Genomic DNA, 23,647 nt, shown 5'->3' with positions numbered 1-23,647 from the left:
CTTCTCTTGACCTCTAAAAAATTGTCACTGCTTTATATAAAGCTGTAAGTAAGGATACAGTTATCTTATGCAATGCACAAAAAGCTGCCTGATTAAAAACATAACTTCCTTTCTTTTGTTTTGTTCATGTTCTGTAGTTGCATGAGATTATGAACCTGTGTTTCGAGGATACAGAGGAGAAGAGGCCTACAGCACGTTACATCCGAGAAGTATTGGAAGAAACCTGGTGCGCTGAGGGGGTTTGGAATACATACCTATGAGGAAACTAAAGAAAAAAATCGAAATTAGCTTTCCAATCGCATTTGGTACCGAGTTTGAAATGGTTGTATTAGTGACACCATCGATTTCTCTGAGTATTCGGTCAGTTTTTTTTCTCATTTTTAACTTGCCTTTACTGAAACAAGAAACGCTTTTCGGCGATTTGCCTAACATCGAAAAAATTTGTTGCATTGCTGCTTTCTATTATGTGCAGGGTGCTGCGTGGGTTATTATGATGGCAAACGGATAGAAAGTCAGCAGTTCATTTCAAAATAATTTCTACAATAGCTGCTCAGTGTATGTGAAGTTCGTAAGTATTAATTTAGGGGCGAAACACCCGAGGCTTCCGAGGAGGATTGTCGGTTCCCGTTCTGTTTCGGCTTCATTAGTTTCGATTAATTAATTAGTTGACGAAAATAGACTATGATGAATTTAGGTCATTATAATGTACATGAAAAAATACTCAGTTCTAATTGGTTCAGATAAATGCAGTTTCAGGTAATTCAATGTAGAAGGTTAATTCAGTGCAAATAGGTAACGAAGCAGACATTCTGATTGTCAATAAAGTCAATGAAACTCACAGATAGCTCATCACCGGCGTTTTAAGTAGGTTTCTTTCGCCACTGCAACAACAATACAGCAGCTGAAAAACAGCTATAACAACGAAAACACATTGGTTTTCAGTTTGGAAAAAGTGGTGTTTAGAGAAGGGAATTACTAAGGAAATCGAAAATTGCGAGCCGACCCAGCTTAACACTTTACTCCAGCGATTCTACACCGAAATTAATAACAAACATAGTTAAATCTCGCAAACGACGATTTCATTTCATCGAAAGTGATTCGGACACAGACTGAACAATTCCTTGAACTGTTTAGCCGGACTTTGAACCTTTTTTGCGCCTTAAAGATATGAAATATCATTGTAATTTATTGTTTTGATCGTACGCGGTTGTTTTGACCGAATGCACCATGTCACTTGCGGGTTATAATAAATCATGTTTGCACTTGATGCGCGCGCTTTGCTTCTGCATAACTATAATAAGCTATCTGGAATTTTTGATGTACATTTTTCATACGTAATCTCATGATTTTTCTTGTGCAATTTGGAATAAATAAGCACTTGTTAAGTTAATTTTTTCAAAGACCACAAATTGCACTTGCCCTACCGCCTCCTGCAATTTTGTTTGTCTTTGAAAAAATTTACTCGTGCCTATTTATTGCAAATTGCACTCGAAATCATGTAATTAACTATCCTAATGAAAATGAAAGTAGTAAACCAATGACGATAATGATAATGGTAGAGATAATAATATTAAAAATGAGAGTATTAACAGTAGTATATGACGGAGCTTGAGACGAAATAATTTAAAATGGCGGTCACTCGGACAAATCCAAGATGTTGCCAAAACTGGTTTTGGTAACAGGTAAATGTGCGGGGGATTTGATCAGACGCAAACCGCATAGGTATGTTGAAGACCTAAATGTAAAAACTGTCTTAGATGTAATAAAGTCCTAAATGTGATAAGATTTGGTCCTAAATGTAATAAAGTCCTAAATGTAATAAGATTTGGTCCTAAATGTAATAAAATCCTAAATGTAATAACATTTGGTCCGAAATGTAATAAGCCTCCGATGCAATCATTTAATTCCGCTAGTGCATTGTTGTTATGGCAAGTAAAAAGACGCTGATTAATATCAGCGAGCCCACAATATGCCAAGAATATTGGCCGGAGGATTTTTTGGTGCATCAGCTGTCACTTTAACATCTAAAGGAGGATGTCCACTATTACAACATTACACTGGTGGAGTTAAACAACTACATTGGAGGCTTATTACATTTAGGACCAGATATTATTACATTAAGGACTTTATTACATTTAGGAAAGTTATTACATTTAGGCCTTCAACATAGGTATTTGTGGAAATTTTTAGGTAATTTACGAAACAAAAGGGGCTTTGAGAACATGTCCGGGCAAATCCGCAAAAGACACATCAATCACTCCAAAAAGTTTTTTGAAAAATAGTACGTGAATTGTACGTGATTGTGTCGTTTGTAATGAATAGGGAGGATAGCAAATGATATAATGCCATGGGCATATCTTCGTGTAATAAATAAGGAGAAAAGAATTCCATATGCACACATGACAAGTGATTTGTATTTCATCAGGTGTCTGACTGTAGCGGATAGTAGTTAATTTTTTTGAAAAATATATACACAATCCAAGGTAAGGGTAAAAAGGGTAATGATTTTCGTTGGGTTGTGGTGACTGTAAAGTCACAAAATTAAGCAAAAAGGCAATTATATTCAAAAGCACTACGTATGCGTGTACATCCATGACATTTGGCTTCACAGAATGTTCTTGGCTCGTTTTTAGCAAAAACAAACAAACAAAAGCACTTGTTTTGCACAGTTCAATACATTCCAACCATGGCTAATCATCTCGCAAATCCAAGCAGTTAATGATAAAAATTCGATAGATTTTTCCATTTTAGGGGCTTAAATGCATCGTTAACCCTAAAAGTTATGAAGAACAAGGAAAGTAAAGGGGAGGAAGTGGCGTCACCAAACAGGAAGTTGCCATAAAGAGGAAGTTGCTATAAAGCGGAAGTAACGAATAGATTGGTAGCTTTCGTCCAAATATACTTTTAAAATGGGGGGCTTTCACTTTTGAGTGAAGCGTGGCTATGCTTTCAAACAAAATTCCCAATACGCGTAATCATGTTTACAGTTTTTTCGTACCTCACTGACCCTTTACCTCGATAGCTTACGGATGGAATTTATCGAACATGCTCAAAAGGTTTTTCAAAATCTATTTACAAATGTATGAATATATAAAATAATAATAATAATAATAATAATAATAATGATAAAATATAGTCAGTATTCACAACTAAACAAGCTCTGAAAGTTCATGCTAATAGACCGTGTGGAGGTACTTCCTTATGGCCATCTTAAAAACTTTTGAAGGAGGTATGATTCTTAACGTCACTATCCAAACTGTTCCATAAGCTAATTGCTCTATAGGTAAAAGAACGTTGGCCTGTGGCAGTTTTACAAATCGATAGGTATCTGAAGCGAGTCCCTTTTGCGCGTGTAACGAGCATGCATGCTAAAGCGCTTAATGAACTTATGGCTCAGGTATCGTGGAGCGAGGTCACTCAGACATTTGTAGGTTATTACCGCGTCCTTATATAGTAGTAATTGCTTCACGGGTAGCCAGTTCAACTGGCGAAGCAAAGGAGTTACGTGGTCGAATTTATTAGAGTTCGTAACTCTCTTGCTGGCGAAGTTTTGGATTGACTGGAGCTCACTGATGTTCCCAGCTGATATATTCGACCACACGGTGGAACAATATAATATTTTACTAAAAACTAATAATGCTATTGGTAATTTAAAGTTTCTTTGTTAAAGCTCTTCTTAAAACGATTTATCTGATATAGTTTAGAAAGGGAGGACGGGACTACATGTGTGACGTGGTGAACGTAAGTTCGATATAATGTTCGGATGATGTTTACCAACTGACCTGTACTCGTTGCTTGTTTTTCCTTGTTTCCAGACAGCAAACTCTCAATCAATAAAAACGAGTCCTACATAAGCTTTAACTTTGCCGAGTCATCACGATTTGTCTTCAAGCAACGATTGTAGATATTTTCAAGCCTAAAGTCAGGTAATTTTTTTGTGTCGTTTAAGGTTTTCTTAGCTTACTCTCTTGAGATATTGGTAAAATAAGAATTTCACCTTATGCTCAGATGAATGACGCTTTCGTGATGTTCTAATCACGTGCGGTATAAGGCGAGGTTGCATAGAGGTTTTTAATAAGTAGAGCTTGTAGGTAATTCAAGTAGTGAGACTAACGGATCTTACTGAAGGCAGGTGGTCCCGCGTGTAGTAATCCTAGTGCTTAACTTCTGGCACTTAACTTTTGGGCATAAACTAAGCTCGTTTCAGTTAAATTACACGTTCTTCAGCAGACTACGACGCAAACTAAACAAGATAGCTTTTCTTAGGTAAGGAATGCCTTTGCCTTTTATATAGAATTACTCTTTGTAAAATTAATAGCTCGATGGCCGCAGTTATCCGTTTTCACTCTAAATTTGAGGAAATCAAAACGAGACGGTCGATCGTCGCTCCTCAGAGCGTAGCTTGTGGAAAGTTTGAATTAGCTCTCTATAGTATAAAACGTGCCAGACAAAAGTTACAAAGCATTTCAAGGCGTTTTGTTGGCGTGTTAAGAATATTGCGTGGAGTGAAATTGATTGCCGAGTCATAGAAAACTTAGCAGTCTCTGAAAATCATTCAGTCGACAATCTTCGACAAAAATTTGGAAAAGAAGAAGAAAAATAAAGACCTGTAGTTGATTCTTGTTTCTTTTCGCTTGTAGAATATTCTACACAGAGCATTATCCGTTAATTAAAGCACTTTACGAACTCTAACTCCCTTTTCTGATTGACAAATACTTTTTTTTTTCTTTAATGATTTGGACTGGGATATATTTTTTATAAACTATATTCTTTAGACCAGAGAGAGAGAGAAGTTAACTGTATGTTTCACAAATATGAGTTACCTTTGTCGCCAAAAAAAAAATAGAAATTTGGAGATTTTTAAAAATTAATGCTACTTTGAATTGTGTTCCAGAACGTTTTGTGTTTGTTTATCGCTGACATTGTCATAATATGGTGAGCTTCCATCATGGGGGAATTAATTATTAATATCTTTTTGTTGCTCATTAAAGCAAGTAAAAATACTGAAACATTTGTAATAATATTTTGACGAAAATTATATGGTGGTTCTCGAATCTTGCAACACAATATTACTCCACAAAATGGATATTTGAGGATTCTTTATTGCGACAAATTTTAGTGTTTTAAAGAAGAAAACAACACGTTCAAACAGTTACTACGAGAATAACGAGGTACAGGGAACAGTTAAACAGTTTCAGTACTATGTGATTAAACCTCCTTGACTCGGAAAGCAATTCGAAAACTTAACGGTGTTGTAACAGCTTCATTAAGGCAGTCGAATGGATGGAAAAGTTGTGGGAAAAATTAAAGTTGATTCCCGTGTTGAACGTAATAAACTTTGCCTATAGCTATGCTTTGCATTTTTACTGCATTTTATATCTAAGAATCATTTCATGGGTGGCTGCGAATCAACTGAGAAGAACTAAAGTGATGGTAAATAAAAGTGAAAATACCTCAAACAGGTTAAACTTATCAGGGAGAAACAAATTGGGAGTGTCGAAAGTATACAAAATGCGAATGAATAATTCGAAAACGCCAAAGTAAATTTTTCAAGATGGAAATCCATCACTCATTTGACTTTGAATTTCAAAGGCGAAAGGAAGACTTCCTGTCGCCTATACGATTTTAATGTATGCAAAACTTCTGCGGTTTTTTTTTTGAAGTTGTAGCTTCACTAGTTCTCAATATGCATGCCCTTGTCACTTTTAGGTGAATTTAGGGATCTGATGATAACCAGGTTCGCCCCCAGCTGTTCCTATTATTTTTGACGATTGTTTGAATCATAACTTAAGCTTCTTACTGTTCCAAAGATAAATAATGTATTAGAACTTGTAAACAACCTTGCCCGGAAATTTAATTGATTTTGAACTGACACAGTTCACCGATCTACATAACAAGTAACGTGTCGTAAGTCTCAGGCGGGCGAGGAATCAGGCAAACTCTCCGGCGTTTAGGCCATTAAGAATAAAACCAAAATCATTCCTCTGTGTCTTCCCCTTTGTATTGTCAAGTTTGTACACGGTAACTAGGTGAATGTATGATCAGGTGTTAAACATCGAAATTTGGGTCATTTTATACTTTGCAACAGTCTCTGTCTCATCCAGAAATCCTCTCCTCAGTGACATGCAATTACTTAAAAGTTTTATTTTTCTTTCTGAGATGGCTCTTCCTTTCCGAAGTTCAAATTCAAACATAGCAGCACTCCTGTTATCCGCAAGTCTTTGAAGTTTCGGCGAGAAACCGTGGGCTGTTTATGTAACATTGCTTGCTTAGATTAGGACTCTAAAACGCACCTACTCTTTTAACGTGTCTCGGGTGTCTAACCGGTTTTCTTATTTTTTCCTGAATAGTTTTTTTTTTAAACCATCTTGTGGGTGAAGGGCAGGTGAGGAACTGAACTGATACTATATTTTCGCACGGAAATGGTGTTCATCTCCAGATGTTTAGATAGCATGCATCCGTGTTTTAGTTGTAACTAATAACGTGTCAAGATAAAGTGTCTGATTATGCATGAAAATTAGTTTCCACCAGGAGGTCTTTCAAAGTTCAATTTCAAATTGTCCTTGTTTGGAAACTAGTTGCAAGTCTGCTTTACGACAATTGGATCCGTTGAGGCCGCCTACTGATATTTTTTAATTGAGTTCCCTTCTAGCTAAATAGTATCACAAGAACACCGGTCACATCTTTTTTTTTTGTTCACGGTGCGAAAGCCGACCGAAGTCGATTAATTTGTGTCATGCAAATTTAAAAAGTGTTGACTAGTAAATGACGGCGTTCGAATTGAAACGAGTATTTCTATTCCAGAGTGTGCATCAACTTGCTGGAATGATGCTTCCAGTTATCCAGGGAACACATTTGCTTCTTGCCAGCTTCTTTGTGATGATTGCCACTGTTTTTTCCTTCCAAGAGGGAGGTTCTTCAAAAGACATCACCGGTAAGTTTTATCTCTCGATTATAAAAAAATCCAAGCGGAAGCTAATAAAAATTATTTGTTCTGTTCAATTAGCAACCAAAAAAGCCTGAAAGCCTCTATGTAATCTACGAGCAGAATTATCACCGTCTTAAGAAACTGCTCTTCTTTTGTTTTCCGTTTATAACCTATTTTTCGGTGTTGCAGAGAATCGAAGTGTAAGGGATTGTCAAACTGGGGATTGCCGTATATTTACTTTAAAAGTAAACATTATATATCATGCGTCTCTTTTAGTTTTATTATTTTTCTGTCTTGCCTAACTGATATCTCACGATGATAGATCCACAGTTCAGATACTACACAGTAGGTGCCAAAAATGTCTTTAACTAGACACAGGTGGCAAGAGACTGCAGAAACGGTTACACATTATGAATTAGCTGTAAATTTGTTTAATTGTGGTCGCTCCACTCGACGCCCTCTATGTATCGTGCTAATTTGCGCCTTCACGATTAGCAGCCAAGACTAATTCAAAGTTGTGGGAATATTTTGGATCTTCGATGACGTTGGAGGCCTGGGGGCAATTCTCCATGGAACTTAACGTTCCACAAATTTATTTACAACTGGTAATACTGAAGCCATCGCTTATTTTATAAGGAAATTCAGTTTTAGGCTATATTGGTATTTTTTTTTAATTAAGGTAAAGGTTCAAACAGGTTTCCCTTAGCAATCAAAAGGATTATGTTATTTTGGTATTATCCTTCACCAGGGAACTGTACCTTCGATGAGAGAACATTTTGCAGCTGGTCCAATGAAAGATACACCGACCATTTCGATTGGGTACTTGGACAAGGAAGTTCTCTAAGCAGTGACACTGGACCAATCACTGACTACGCAGGTACATTAGATGTTTCATTTTTCTACGCAATGTACCCTTTGAAATAAGGTACCGTCTGAAAACTTTATATCCAGATAAAGTAAAGACCTTACATGTATCTTAATGATTCGCAGAGTTAACTGACAAAATTATGTTATTTTCATATGAAAAGATGGACTGTATACGCAGTACGTTTGGGTCTTACTCATGATCTATTGGAGGACAGACGATGATGTCATCATTAACAGCGTTTAACTTTTTCTATCAAACGAAACAAATAGATTCCATGTTGCCGAGCGTCTGTATACTAATAGATAGATCCCAGAAGACATCAAAATATGGCGGGAACAAAAGTGACGCACTTATCTGCACTTCGGGTGCAGATATTTTTGTTACACAGAATATTCACGCGGTTTTAAGGTTTTCCACGTGTATTCTTCACTGATGAAACATAGCATTACACCCTTTTTTTATACGCATGACCCGACTTATACGCATATAATATTTTTGCTTACGTCATATGACGTCTATCAGGATATACAGTCCTCTGCCGTGAGAACACTTGACTATTTTAACATAAATTCCCTTCGGAAACAAGGGAATATCACTACTTAACATTTCAACCACATTCTGACGTGTTCTATTATTGAGGGTATATCTGCTAAACTGATAAGGGATGCATTTTACGCTTCTACAGAAAATGGCTCGTATATCTACATTCAAACGTTATCCCCTCGAAAGTACGACGAGAAGGCCAGATTAAAAAGCCCGTGGGTGAGAGGTCCACTGCGGATGACATTTTTTTACTCCATGTACGGCAGCACCATTGAGACTCTCTCTGTATATGTGATAATCAATGGCCGTGAATCCAGGATATGGAGTCGTCATGGGAACCGCTTATCGCGCGATTGGATCAAAGGCTGCGTGGCTATAATCTACGAAGGGACTTATCAGGTAGTTCAACTACCTTTTTCCCTTTTTCTGCTAAGACTTTGGGAAAATGGCCGAGTGATTTTTATTCTTCATCGGCGAAGGCCAAAAGGTTTTCTAGGTTTTCCACAATTTAAGTTGCATAAGGATCTATAATTCATTACTGGACCCTAACCATGTCGTCTTATCTGCTCACAGGTAGTAATAGAGGGCATTGCAGGTGTGACTTCTGCATCAAGTATTGCAGTTGATGAACTGATTTTCAGTGAGAACCTAACTTGCGTTTCAGATGGTGACACTACTCCATCTGAACTCTTTAAAGGTAATCCTGTCCTTGTGGTGCTAAACAAGAAGCAGTTTAGCTTGAACTGTATTAATTAGGATTCTTTTCACTTGCATCGAAAATACTCGTGTCGCTTCTTAATGAGTCAGACTGATTTCTCAAGGCAAAATTTCGTGGAAGAAAACATTCCCTTCACCTATAACCTCAAAGTAAAATGAAAACCCTTGCTTCCCTGTAAGCGGTAAACATAAGTTGTTCTTAAGAACAATTGATGTAAATATTATACGATGCAAATTAATCTAGCAATTGCTGTCCGAGACCGTATTTTATTGCCTTTTTTTAATGCAATTTCAGTGAACTGCACCTTTAAAGAGAGTTTCTGTGGATGGAGAAATCTATTTGCACCTTGGGATCAAATCGACTGGAGGAGAGGATCAAAAAACTCAAGTGAACAAATTGAAGCGAGCGGTAATCTTACTGGCAAGTAAAAGACACCACCGCTATTGTAGTTTTATTGTCCACCACCTACACAAAATGCTCAACTTTAGGGGAATTGATGGCTTCGCCACGGATGATAATTCAACTTCTGCTGATATGTTTACCTTTGACGAAGCGGTTATTCCTTAATGAAAGGAAAAAAATCATCGATTTAATTGAGACGTATTTCGGTTCATTGTCGAAGAAAGCCAAGGTGTTTTATAATGTAATATTCACCTATCCACTACTAATTCTGTGCTTATGCCTTTCTTTTCAGTATCAAGAGGAAGAAATTACATTTACATCGAAGAATCACAATCTGACAAAGTATATCAAGCCGCTCAGTTATCGAGTCCATTCGTTCGGGGACCAAAATGTTTCCGCTTTTCTTATCGCTTGTCCGGACGTGATGTGGGAAGACTGGATGTCTTGCTTCAACTTCGAGGGCGACAAGGAAATTACTTGATGTGGAACAAGTCAGGAGATCAGGGAAGTCGGTGGATAAAGGCTAGCGTTGATATCGGTTATACTGACGAGTGTCAGGTACACACATTCTAAAGGCAGGAAACAATGAGATGATGTTTACTCTTCTATATGTAGGTCTTAAGTTTTCTATGATCTCCAGAATTGCAATCTGTATAGATTATATCTGTCATCGTGGTATAAAGTAATAGGAAGTAATACTCCCAGTCCTGGCAGTTCAAGTTGGCCTGTTCAAGTGTTAACCCTGTCCATAGATAAACTTTTCAAGCAATTAGATTAGACTGCATTGTCACAAAATAAATAAATAAATAAAAAAAAAGATATGATTTCAATGATAATTCTTATCACAGATTGTCCTACAAGCAGCAGTTGGCAAAAACTACACAAGTCGTCTAGCCGTCTGCGATGTCAACTTAGTTGATGGACTATGCCATGACGAGAGGGAATATAACACCGACGCACAAGGTTCTTGTCATGCTTCTGTTCAAAATGTTACAGAACCATTTATGGTTCTCTCGTCGCTTATTTTTTGATGGTCTGTTATAAAATACAAACAGACCATCAAAAAATAAAATACGCAATTTTCGAGCTTTTGTTATAAATTTCTTATTTGTCAACTTTACAGATAACGGCTATCACATTTTTTATTTTTAGGGAATTGTAACTTCGATCATAACTTGTGCTTTTGGAGGGGTGATTTCAATTTTATCTTCGCATGGAGAAGAAAACGAGGCAGGACATCAACCTCTCAGACTGGACCCAGCGGGGACCATACTTCAGGTAAAACGAAGTAAATAGTACCTGTGAAAACTGGTATTTCCGCATGTGGGGTGAATCACTTTAAGCAGAGATGGAAGATATAAAATTTAATGTAAGTGGTCATAACATAATTGATTTGCACCTTGCATGCTCAAAAACGAATGAATGAAGATTAAGCAACTGAATCAGAAAAACTATACTGTCCTAGTATCTGCCACTCAAAATGAAGAGCTTGTGCATGTAATACTAGTTTTCTTTCGAAAGGATCTGGTTATTACATTTATATCAAGACATCGGGATCTAGAAAGATGGGAGACACTGCAAGGCTCACGAGTCCGTGGCTGCGAGGACCACTTTGCATGACGTTCTACTACCACATGTATGGCTCTTCCATGGGATGCGTTGCTGTGTACATAAGACAGGCTGCAAATAGATTACAACCGCTTTGGCTTAGGACTAAGAATCAAGGAAACAGATGGATTCAAGGGCAAGTTAGCATAAACGATACTTCAAGTTATCAGGTGGGATGTCACTATTTGAATCATAGCCTTTGCTCAAGGTGGCTACAGTCAGAATAGATTTATCGTTTCCGCTATAAAGTGAGTTCTTATATGACTTCTGCCATTTTAATTTCGCTGTTAATTATAACAGTCTTCCAAAGTATACAGATTTCGTTGGAATTTATCAATCAAAGCATGCATTACATAACAGTCTGACAGGTTTTAACCTCAGGGAGACTAAACGCTGGCTGCGACATCGTTCTCTGGTGGAAACAACAAACAGAAGAGCTTTGATATACAACACACTTTGTCTCTCATCTTGTTTAAGTGAGATCGCAAGATAGTTTGGAAGTTTCTTTTTCTTTGTCATTTCTAGATAATAATTGATGGCATCACAGGCACAAGCTATCGTGGAGACGCAGCCTTAGACGACTTCACGTTTCAACACGGATTTTGTCACCAATTAAGTACGGCAATATCAATATCTTTTTCCGATTCCATAGAAAATCATTTGGGCACACGATAACGGCGTTTACTTAATTTTTTATGTGTCGAGCAGTATCTTAATGTAATTTTTTCAGTTTTGTGTTTGTTGAGTAGAAAAACATGATCCATGATTCCATTTGAATTTATTATTGTAGGTAAAGCAACGTTCTATGTGTCTTCCCTTAAGGGAAACGATTTCAGAATATCCACAAAACCTTCTGGAGATAATATGTACTTCGACGAATTCCGATTCGCTCTCGAACATCCGCGAGGAAATCCGACAGAGAAGACTTATTTCATCTACCCCTATTCAAAGGGACACAGCTTTGTTACCACCAAGCTAGATATTTCTAATTATAATAACTATCCCTTGGATGTTGCTGTCCTCAACCACAAGGAGTTGTCACTGAATTGCAGTAAGATTTTCTTCATTAGCAGAGATGGGGCTGGGCCTATGATAACTCTTGAAGATCCCGGTCTTAAGGATTGTTGCAAATGCAAGGCGAATTTCTCTTTTCATGCCTGCAATGTGGTTCAGTCAGGTGAGAAAGTGACAAAGTCTGTTTAAGTTAAAACTCAACCAGATTTCTTTAAAGTATATACTTTAAGGAAACAAGTAGATTTCTCTGCCCCCATTTTTTTTTTGCTTTTCGCGTCATAGAAAATCTAGAGAGATATTGAGGACAAGGTTGAAGATCCCTATGCAAATAATGGGAAGTCGTGTACATGATTATTTTCAATTTTATCACTTGTATAAAAAAGACGAGAACTATGTTTCAAAATGAGGCAAACGAGGAGTTGTTCTTTTAAGAGTGTGACTCGCTTATCCACACGAGTCATCTGTTGCAGTGGTGTATTTTATTTTGCTTATTTTAACTAAAGAAGTTACTATGGGAAAAATCCATGAACAAATTTTTGCAGGTAGCCTTTCTATTTCTGGATGTGAACCTGGTTGGTACAAACTAGGAGAAACATGTTTCATGTTTTACTTCCAATCATCTAAGCAGTGGCGGTTTGCCCGAAACCTGTGTCACAAACAGAAGAGCGAAATCGCTATCGTCAATAGTGCAGAGCAACTAAAGGCTCTTGTAGATCAGAGGAAAAAACTCCAGCGTGAATACCGCGGTCTTACACTTGGTCTTGAAAGCAACCTACGTTGGGTTTGGATAGATGGTGAGAATGCAAAAAGTAATAAAAACCTATGGGGACCATGGCAGCCAAGCGGAGACGGTAAATGTGGAACTTTCTCAAATGGAATTGGATGGAATTCAAACTGGGCTGGGTACGGATGGCGCTGGAATGATCTATACTGCACGAGCCGTGAAGGATATATTTGTGAAGAACCGTTAGGTATGCGTTTTATATTGGTGGCTGGTATATAAAGGTGATTTATAGTTTGTTAAAATTCCTCCGAGCTATTTTTTTCAAAAAGAATTCTCGCCACTGTCATTTATGTAGCTTAAAGATTTTCTTCATCTGTTCAATTGAAAGTCGATGGAGGAATATTGTTGACCTATCACAAATCTGTTTCTTTTCCAAGACGTCCCCTTACCGGTGGCTCTCTTTTCTACGAGTCGCATCGATGGAGTTGTTGACCTGAATCCAAATGGAGCCACCAAAGCAGTATCTAAAAACATCACGCTGACGAGAGGTCCCTTGGGTAATCCAGTTGGTTCCTTTCTCTTCAGTGATTTGAATAACAGCTACGTGGAAGTTGAAAATGAGGGAGAACTCGATACAAGGTTTTCGATGAGTGTTTTTGCATGGGTGCACCCTAACGCGTCTACCACTCGTGCTGGTCCAATATATGATTACGGTTGCTCGATGTGGGTTTTTCCTTCAACTTGGGGACTTGAAATTCGTTATATGGTTAGAGATCGTTCTAAGACTCACCTATTGCGTAAGGATGGTGTTATTAAAATGAATGAGTGGAATTTTATAGGGACCACATACGATTATCACACGGGCGTTGCGTCTGTGTGGGTTAATGACGGCATGGTCATAAACAAGTCTATTGGATCTAACGTGGAACTGGCGACTCAAGGAAATCTTACGATAGGAGCGTCTAACAACCGTGAGGTACAATTTTATGGGAAAGTTTCTTGCTTGCAGTTCTACGCTCAAGCATTGTCCTTGGATCAAATTATGAAGATAAAGACAAGATGCAATCAAACCAGTAAGCATGTCTAATAGATGTTTCTGTTTGGGGCTTGTTTTCTCAAAAATACAAAATTTATTCCCAGTGATATTGTTCCAAGAACCAGGCAATTTTTATTTTAATTGACCTTGGTGTGTTTTATGTATCAGTCTCTTTTAGAATGGAGTTGCGTTTTAGCCTCTCTTTTTCTTTTATTTTTCTTTTCATGTGTCTCTCCCTTTCTTCTCCCGATTTCTTTGATTCATCTAACCCGCCCTTGAAGGCAATGCCCGACATGCAGCTGCATAATTTACAGACTCGACGTCAGCCACCTATTCTTGAAACGTTTACAAGTTTAGAGACACCTCTTCAGGTGGTTCTGTCATCTGTGTCTTTTATACATAATAGGATAACACTTCACTCAACTGAACTCGTCAACCTGGTGCCCTTGGAATAGTTTTTCTTAGAGTAGGTCAGCCAGGAACTATACATGACCTTGAAGATTTATTCTAACTTAATACATTTGTACCTTTAGTATTACCTACGACTCCACCAGATTACAAAAAAGTGGGATGCTATCGAGACACAAGCAATCGTGCAATCCCAAAATTAGAAGACGCTGACCCTTTGTTGCTCGGTGCCTACCAGGACCGTGAAAACGCAATCGAAAAGTGCGCCCTCGCAGCTCGAAAAAGGGGTTTTCGCATGTTTGCACTTCAGAATGGCGGATGGTGTGCAGCCAGTGTAACAGCTGAAGAAACGTTTAACAAATATGGTGAGAGCAATCGTTGCCGAGGCGATGGCAAAGGAGGACCGTGGTCAAACGATGTTTACATTATTCAAGGTTGGTCGATTTGATCAACGTAACGTGACATTTGTGTTCCATAACCTAATAATTAAGGATTTCTTCTCGTATTATCGAGGAAAAAAGAATCCATTTCCGAACAATTCTAACAGATCAAGAAAATGGGCACTGATGGCTAAAGAGAATGATTTGTTTAACTTCACAAGTCGGGGTCGCAGTTGTTGGGCAGGACTTGAAATAGCGGACTCCGTAACAAGGTTTAAGGTTTATTACCTTACCTTCGTTTGTAAAGTTAGTCCTTGGAATCTCAAAACTCTCTCAGTTACATGACTTAATGTATACTTTTTTAAAGACGGCTTTAGAAAATAAATGGTTTCCGAAAGGAACTTCTCTTTTACAAGGAATAAAAGGCATTCGACTGCAGCGACCAGGATATCCCGCCTTATGTACACCTCGTTAAAAAAAGTGTGATTGTCATTTTAATCACATTTCGACAACTCATTTCAAATCTGTAAGAGAAAACGAAATCAGTCGTTTTAGTGGTAATTAATTTATGACTCGCGCAAAGTTGTCCTATTTTAACAACTCCTCCTATTTTGGTCCATAAAAGTGCTATTCTGTGTACGCTCTATTAAGCTACATGTACCAAGCTATAAAGGTTTTCAGTGTCTTGGGCATCGGGACGAAGAAGATAATTGTATAAAAATATCGTATGTGAAATCAACACGTTCAAGAAAATGTAACAGAATTCACAGACATAAATCAATTGCCTCGAAAGCTTTCCCTTAAATGACGAACATTCGGCCTCACAAGCGATATTTGATCTATGATGCTGCTTTTCCTCTAAACATATTTTTTGGTTTTCCTTGCCTTATGCACTGATGCTAATTTTTGCAAATAAGTGATTTATAACATACAAACAACAAATGTTATTGAATCAGTGACTTTAATGTAGTCCTTTTTTATGTCGATAGTCTAAGGTTTTTGCAGCACGGTTTCCTCGGATCGTTGCGGTATGGTAAAGCCTTCTCGCTAAACCAGATATTAGCCATGCTTTTTACTAACTGATAAAACACCAGGCATGTCACTGATCTGTTTAATTGAACTCAGTTATTTTCTAGTGACGAAAATGTTTTACTTAAATAGATTATATCAATGTGGGGTGCTACAGAGACTCTCCAAATCGCGCAGTTCCGGACCTAGAAAGAACAGACCCAGTCTTGGATGGAAATTTCCGTGTACGTCAGAACGCTGTTGAAAAGTGTGCTATTGTGGCTCGCAAAAGAGGTTTCCACATGTTTGCAGTTCAAAATCATGGGCAGTGCTTGTCCAGTGCTACAGCAGGAGAAACGTTCGATAAGTATGGCAAGAGTGATAAATGCAGTGACGACGGAAAAGGAGGGCCTTGGGCAAACAATATTTACGCATTTAGAGGTGGGGAATATGTCTTTTGACACCTGCGTAATTTATGGGTCAATTTGAAATCATTTAGTTTGGTACTAAAGCCAAATAAGATTATTCAATTATTGATATCGCCGTTGATGAGAACATTTCAAACATCAACGAGGCACTGTAGACCCAATTCTGAAACTCAAGGCAGAACAACTCGCGATTCCAATTCCCTGATAACTGTGGCATGTATTTCAATCAAAATCCATATGGTTCTGTTGACAAGATTTTTTTGTTTCATTTCCATGAAGCTTCTCAATCATGGTGCCGTCCGGGCTTTTTCCCCCTTTATGGTGGTTGCTATTTTATATATCCCCCAAAAGAACTTAATTGGCAACAGGCTTTGGAGCGGTGCAATCGAAGTGGTGGAACCTTGGCTAAGATAACTCGTGAGGGTTTGAGATCCACTTTCTCCAATTTATTAGAAGAAATAAGACGCTTCAAGCCATATTATAATAATTTCTTCATTGGCCTGTTGAGCAAGGACAAGTGGACATGGATAGACGGCAGTCCGTTAAATAGCTCGTTGTGGAAGCAAGGATATCCAACAACAATTCAAAAAACCCGTGGCTGTGGTTATCTAGCGGCTGGCTCATCGGGAATAAGGAGTGGTGCATGTACAATGAAGAGTTACCCACTGTGTCAGAAAAAAGCCGGTGAGTTGCAATGGTCAACTCCTTAGTTATATGCTAACGATTTGAAATTTGTGATTGCTTCTTTTTTCCCTTTTTTTAAAGTACAGTTCCATATATACACGTGTAAGTGTATGTATATTGAGATAGGAAAAAACAAAGGGACTACACTTTCATCCCGACAAGCCTGTTTCGTGATAAACTTACTCTTCATGGGATTTAATTTTGACAGGAATATTCGTAACCATCGTTAATATCACAGGTTAAAGATGCAACCTCTGCCCTAAAGAAAAGTTACTGATTATCTGCCGACCTGAATTCTCATCACTTAACAAACGCAATGAAGTTGTGTCTTCATGTCGTCACAAAAACAAAGAGTTGCTGCGTTACAGCTGAACAAAACATCAAAATTTACCGCCACATCAATTAGGAAATTTTATAATAGCGGAGCTCGCAGAGCGTAGCCCCATAATTATACAAAAAAGTAGTAACCCATGAAGCCGAAAAAATTTGGATGTACAACCGTACGACCGTACGACCGTGCGACTGTACATGGTGCTACTTTTAACATGCGTGGTCAACTGCACCGCGGGCACGCCAACGCCACGGCTTTGTCCTGTAGTCAGTGCACTGGGCTCCGAGTCGGACGACCCGGTTTCTAGTCCTGGCCGGGCAAGGCGTTGTGCCCTTGAGACGTGAGGGAAAAAAATGCCAGCTCCGCCTTTAGGCTTGGCTAAATCTATATATTATATTAACGATGGTTACCATGGTCATATATATATATATATATATATATATATATATATATATATATATATATATGAGTTAATCGCATCAACTGACGTCCACGTTCTCTTTAGACCTACGTCGAGCTCCAACAGACTGAATATTCTCTAACAGAGAAGGGAATTGGGGCCTATTAGAAACCGCAAAACCGTAGAAAAAAGTCATCCAAAACCGAAAAACCGAAAAAAACTCGATCAAAACCGAAAACTGCATGCAAAACTGTCAAAACCGATATATTTTCACATCCCAGTTATTAAAACCCTGATCGATCCGATACAGTGGTGACAAGTGGAGCATACAGAGTAAACCGCACTAATTTCATTAAAGTATTTGTGGATGCCATAGATTTGGCATTCTTATTTTCTTGTCCTTGCTTAAACTAGAAGCTTTATTTCGGCTGCTCTCTTGAGGGCCTCGAGCGTGGTGTCTGCGAGCTCAGCAGCTGGTAATGGAACCCAGATAAGTTAAGGAGATGTGGCGGTAGATTTTGATGTTTTGTTCAGCTATAACGCAGCAACGCTTTGTTTTTGTGACGGCATGAAGACACGACTTCATTGCGTTTGATAAGAATTCAGGACGCACAAAGTCCTCCCGAGTCCTCTATAGGATTGATATTTTTACTTTGCATCTAAACCTGTTTTTCTCTCTGAAATTCTCGCCGCCTTTCCCCACTTCGTAAAAAACACGACGCTGATCGACCTTTAACTAAGTGCTCCACATTGCCAGGTCAAAGTCTTGGGCGTCATTCAAGATGCGTGAACCCGTTCGGATGGTCAATGTCTTGGGTGTCATTCAAGACGCGTGAACCTCGTAAAGATCCCTGCGATATTGTCACGCATTCCCCTCAATGACATTTGCGTTTAGCGAGATCAGTGGAGGCGCGTAATTGCTGCTGAGATCGAGGAGAAACCAAAACGCAAATAGGTCAAATAGGAAAAACCGAAAACCACATCGGATATCAAATCCGAAAACCCGTTGGCATTTTTTCGTGAAAACCGAAAACCAAATGCTAAAAAATGGAAAATCCTTAAACCGCAATGAACACCAAAACCGAAAAACCGATCTAAAAAATAACCAAAACTACAAAACTGAAAATCCCAATGCCCCCTCCCAGCAGTATCTGACTTGCCGACTGAACCTTCCTCTGTATACTCGCCCTTGCAATTTTGCAAACCTCTCGAACATTCATATAAATTAAAAAGTTTAATTGCCAGATATAACTGACATTTTTACTAAATTATAGAAGAGTCATTGTCAAACCGGAGTTTGATAAGAAGTTCAAGCATGTTGCAGCCATTTGAACCTATCCTGGCCATAGATCGATCTTACTCTACTTGCTTTCGTTCTTTGAAGGTAAGTAATGACACTGGTTGCTTAATTGGCGTGGTAAATCTGTTGTTGAGTTTCTCCACTTCTGGATCGAAAGCTGCAATAGCATTTTCTTTCATTTAGTGAAAATGGATGGACTAGAAATATCATCTGTTCTGGCTTGACCAAAATATTTTTCTCCGTGTTTTATACATCGCTTTTTACGCTCTTGTGGGTTTAGGAATCAAATCCCTGGTGGCAAGCAACCCTTGACAAACCGCTGTATGTCGTTTCTGTTTCAATAACCGACAAAATCGATTGCTGTCCACGTGACTTTGGAATCATCAATGTTAGTGTGACAACCAGTCAATCTGACTTGTCTCCAACGTGTTCCAAATCGATGGCGTATCATGGAACGACACATGAATTCATTTTTGATTGCTCACCACCCGCACTTGGATATCATGTGAAAATAACATTTACGGGTGATAATATCACGTTAGTTCTCTGCCATGTTGCCATAGAAACAATTGGTAAGTTATTAAAAATTCCTTTATTTATTTATTTATGGATTTTTGGTGAGGGAAAAAATGAAGGTAATCTAGCTTATTTTACATTCTTTGGTATCAGCCTTCGCACTTGCTTATAATATTTTATTAAAGAGATGAGCTAACATGACGTAAGATTATTCCATTCATCTATTCCAGTTCACTTTGGCCTGTTTCAAGTAAAAGTGGACGTGAGAGTAAACACATTTGTTCAATGTTTGACTTAATATAGAGTCGACCCGAGAGTTACACGGAGTTTTTCGAGAAGGATGGTACAATAAATACGAATATGACTCCAAAAAGACGTCATCTATGCGTGAACATCCTCTTATACAAGGTCCACCTGAAAGCCGGATTATTTTGCGAGATTTTGATGCGCCAATAAATCTGGCAGAGAACTATGTTCAACGATTGACAAGTTACCTACAGGTAGAATCTCATCAAAGCAGACGTATTTTTTGCACTCACCTGAGATCAATTGTAAGGTTTTTTGATGCGTTGTAAGTTACACTTTTCCTTTCGAAAAGCAGGGAGTATCGCAAGTCAAAGGTAGTATGAAGGAATCACTGCAATCCTGCCTTTTTGGCATGTTAAGATTAAGTTCATTGTCGGTGTTGCTGCCGTTTATGTTGTTGGTGCTATTGCTTTTTAATTGAAAATATTTGTCAGAATTTGACCGAACAGGCCAATTATGAAATCCTGTTTCAGGTTTCTATGAGCGGAAATTACACGTTTTATGCGGCGTGCGACGACATGTGTGAGTTATGGAAGTATGATGTCACAGAGACAGGCATCAGAAGAGTTGAAATAGAATCTGGGGAAAGTGTGACGCCCCAACCAATTGTTTATGTTAAAAGATGGACACATTATCGCCAATGGGACAAGTAAGTGATGTGCAAGCAGTACATTACTATGATAATTATTTTAGTGACATTCTTAGTTGTTATTAGAACTGATATACTCTAATTACTTTGTTATTGAAGGTACCCAGAGCAAACATCTCAGCCAATCGTCCTTAAAAAGTGTCGCTTTTATCGAATAGTGATCTTCGGTAGAGAAAAAGGCGGCAACGATCACATATCTGTGGGCATGCGTAAACCAAATGGAGAATATGAACGGCCTATTACTGGGGAAAGACTGTTTTGGACTAAACCAGGTAGGAACATTCTGATTCGTTTATTTGGTTAAAGCGGGAAAATGAAGCAAGAAAAACATGAACAGAAAGTGCTCCACAATCATAAAAAAAAGACAAACAAGCACACACAGAAACAAGACAGACTGTTTAATAAAAGGAGATACCTATGTCTCTCTCTTGGACCCAGACATCTTAACCATGAAGCTGAAGCTCATAACTCCTGGGAGCTACTGGAATTTCCTTTGTTCGGTGCCACTGATTAAACAAAGAATCAAGGGATAAAAGACATGTAGTAGGACACAAATATCTTCATTTCCAATGCTTTTTTCGATTGAAGTGTAAAATTTTATTTCTCTTCAAAGGGACGCGTAATTTAGAAATGTCACTTAAGAATCACAAGACATCGATATCTGCCTTTGTTGGGTCAAATTTACTCATAACAGGTTGGTTTTCTGATATTTTTCTACATCTACAAGGATTCCCTCACTTTTATTGAAAATATAGGGAATCGGGGAGATTTTAATGATCATGTGGGAATCACCCTCTCTAAAGGAAGTAGGAACTCTCTACTATCATGAAGGATCTTGATAATATATAATGGTACTTAAAGACTTATGAAAAATAACGTTTTCACTCAACGTCATGGTGGCCAAAATTTTTACTAACAGTGAAAAAGCGGCCACTTTGGCTTACAAATTACAAAAAGAAAGAAACAGCTCCTTTTGTGCCAATTTCTTTACATAAATCATCATCATGTGATTGAAAAAAGTTCGTGGCCCGTACTATGTGATGTTTCAGAAATATATCAATTAAAGAATACTTTTTACAGAGATTTCTAAGGAGTCTCCTGGATGAGACGCAACACTGCGTCGAAAAAGCCTCAAACAACCTTTCCATAAGCATTTGATGATTGCTAACTGGGAAGGCGTGGTTAGGATTCACTCTACGAGAGAAGGACGGTAGACTATCAGTATAAACTTGTGAAAGGAACTTTTAACTCGATGATCAACCAGTTTGCGCTCATATTTTGGGAGGTTACTGATGAATCTCTTCTCAAAAGTTTCAGTTTCGCGAAGAATTGATGTAGACAATAGAATAGGTTCATCTTACAACATGTTTGGCCAAATTATAGGATATTACAAGTATTGCTGCGTGGGAGTCTATTGTCCTGATTGCCCACTGGAACTGAACATCTCAGGCCTCGGACAAAATCTGACAGTGAACTCAGCAGTGAGCCTGTCTTGTGTTAACACATCATTTGAGGTAGTTTTTAACACGATCGGTCAACCTGGAAATTTTAATGTGAAGGTGAGAAGCTCTCATTTAATTGGCGATCGTCATTTAAGTGATGACTCCCACTACAATTATGGCAACAAATTCACAAGAAATCATGCCATACTTATTTGTAAAATTTGGCAAGAATATGAATCATGATAAAGCAAACGAATGATAAACTTTGAAATTGTAGGGTTTGTTTTTCCTCACTGTTTTGCTTTGGTTTTATTCATTTTTATTTTCTTGTTTTAATCAACTTGTCATCGGTATAAGTAGAAACCCATTGGTCTTTATCTATCTAAGAGTGTGTCGATCCCGTCACCCTAAAAATAAAAGTAAAACATATGTAGTCGAAACTTTGTGGCCCACACTACATCTTGAGACAAACGAGAGTAGTGCATTACTTGTGCATTAACCAGGTTGGATGAATACAAATCTTTTATTTGATAAGAACACAGCCCTTAAGGTAAAGCAAAGTGGTTCATGCACGAATGATAAGCCTCACTTCATTGTATACTGTGATATTTGGAAGTAGTACCTAACCCATGCGTTGTGATCATTTTCAGGCCAGCTATTCATTCGTGGAACATCCAGAGGAGATTCTCGAGGAGCGAGTTTTGGGACAAGTAGATCTAAAAGGTATCTCCTTTTGCACCATCTTATAGGATTACAAGAATAACTGTGTCTGTGTGAATCCACCGTGTTGCTCTTTAACCACTGCTAGCTGAAATTTATTTTTTGGTTTTCCTCAAAAGCGGTGGTGCTAGAAGAATGCTACTTCGAGTCTGGAAAATGCGACTGGACTAGCCCACATGCAAATTCCAAGTGGAAGCTCTTTCCTGGTACGAAATCTATGAAATACCTCTGTATCCTTTAGTACTTAAGAGGAGAAGGGCAGTACTGCGAGCAACAGTTATGATTTTTATAATTGACTCGATTTCATGCTAGAATAAATTATTACGCTACAAATCACTCCCTAAAAGAAATAATGTTTGAATAATACGGCTGAAGTTAAGGAGATCTGAACCCAGCTGTCAAAGACTATGATCCTAAATTCAGAATCTTTTTGGTCGAACATCATTACTGATAGAAAAAAATATTTAAAAACATCTTATGCTATGAAATTTGCTTTACACATTTTTATCCTAGATGATTTTGCATACATTAATGGCCCTTACAAAGCGCAGTTACAGAGTCCACTACTACCATGGGAACCATTTCATCGAGTAGTTGGCTTGTGCTTACGGTTTACTTACCGTATACCTGTTAAATCAAAGTCAACCATAAAAGTTCTTCTACGAGAACCAAGAAAAGAGGAGCCAATTTTAGCATGGCAGCTTAGGGGATACCATGGCAAAGAATGGTCAGCGGCAGAGGTGTCTTTGCCCGGCGCTACAGCAGTTCAGGTCTGTAAGTTATGACGATTAAATTTATTTGATTGAATTCTTGATAAATTTCTGGAGTTCATATTTTATCACTTTCCTTACGAATCTTTGATATTTGCTATGACAGGTAATGATACGTACTTCATTAATCTCTTTGTCTAGATTATATTTGGGGGAGAAGGCCTCCTTCATAACCAAGTAAATGCAGCAATCAAGAACGTGATTGTAACTACCGAGAAATGTGGCTTTCTACCATACTTTGCAAAACCAGGTTATATTTGCCGGTTTCTTCTTTTTACTTTTTTGTGTATTGCTGGCTTGGAGAATGACAAGATTTTGTAAACCTTTAACAAAAAGAGAGAAAAAAGAACAATTATCACAAACATCACTGATTCTTTGAATTCACATAAAATAAAAGAGCATATTAAGTTTGCATGCTTTTGATGGATGATGAAGACAAAAGAAAGGAAAAAATCAAATGTTTT

At 38.1% G+C, this 23,647-nt stretch overlaps 2 protein-coding genes across 2 annotated transcripts in view; both read left to right on the top strand.

Annotated features, from left to right (window-relative positions):
- LOC131773435 (uncharacterized) overlaps window positions 1-1,601 on the top strand; it is a 55,367-nt gene extending 53,766 nt beyond the window's left edge. Inside the window, exon 71 of the mRNA XM_066165210.1 lies at window positions 138-1,601. Coding sequence (XP_066021307.1) covers window positions 138-260 — 123 coding nt within the window. The 3' untranslated portion in view covers window positions 261-1,601. The remainder of the gene's footprint in view (window positions 1-137) is intronic.
- Window positions 1,602-4,180: 2,579 nt separating this feature from the next.
- Window positions 4,181-23,647, top strand: part of LOC136280406 (uncharacterized) — a 55,796-nt gene continuing 36,329 nt past the window's right edge. Inside the window, 28 exon segments of the mRNA XM_066165428.1 lie at window positions 4,181-4,266; window positions 6,805-6,934; window positions 7,677-7,805; window positions 8,482-8,738; window positions 8,913-9,036; window positions 9,352-9,481; window positions 9,759-10,017; window positions 10,308-10,422; window positions 10,612-10,737; window positions 10,981-11,237; window positions 11,593-11,683; window positions 11,858-12,244; window positions 12,624-13,052; window positions 13,243-13,878; window positions 14,375-14,683; window positions 15,791-16,078; window positions 16,345-16,749; window positions 18,755-18,864; window positions 19,061-19,352; window positions 19,600-19,796; window positions 20,076-20,251; window positions 20,351-20,523; window positions 20,865-20,945; window positions 21,635-21,810; window positions 22,344-22,416; window positions 22,533-22,619; window positions 22,927-23,183; window positions 23,325-23,433. Coding sequence (XP_066021525.1) covers window positions 6,826-6,934; window positions 7,677-7,805; window positions 8,482-8,738; window positions 8,913-9,036; window positions 9,352-9,481; window positions 9,759-10,017; window positions 10,308-10,422; window positions 10,612-10,737; window positions 10,981-11,237; window positions 11,593-11,683; window positions 11,858-12,244; window positions 12,624-13,052; window positions 13,243-13,878; window positions 14,375-14,683; window positions 15,791-16,078; window positions 16,345-16,749; window positions 18,755-18,864; window positions 19,061-19,352; window positions 19,600-19,796; window positions 20,076-20,251; window positions 20,351-20,523; window positions 20,865-20,945; window positions 21,635-21,810; window positions 22,344-22,416; window positions 22,533-22,619; window positions 22,927-23,183; window positions 23,325-23,433 — 5,782 coding nt within the window. The 5' untranslated portion in view covers window positions 4,181-4,266; window positions 6,805-6,825.

The sequence above is a fragment of the Pocillopora verrucosa genome, chromosome 4, assembly GCF_036669915.1.
Source record: "Pocillopora verrucosa isolate sample1 chromosome 4, ASM3666991v2, whole genome shotgun sequence".
In the NCBI taxonomy this organism is placed as follows: domain Eukaryota; kingdom Metazoa; phylum Cnidaria; class Anthozoa; order Scleractinia; family Pocilloporidae; genus Pocillopora; species Pocillopora verrucosa.
The sequence above is the reverse complement of the archived record's forward strand: the minus strand, read 5'-3'. Positions and strand labels throughout refer to the sequence as shown.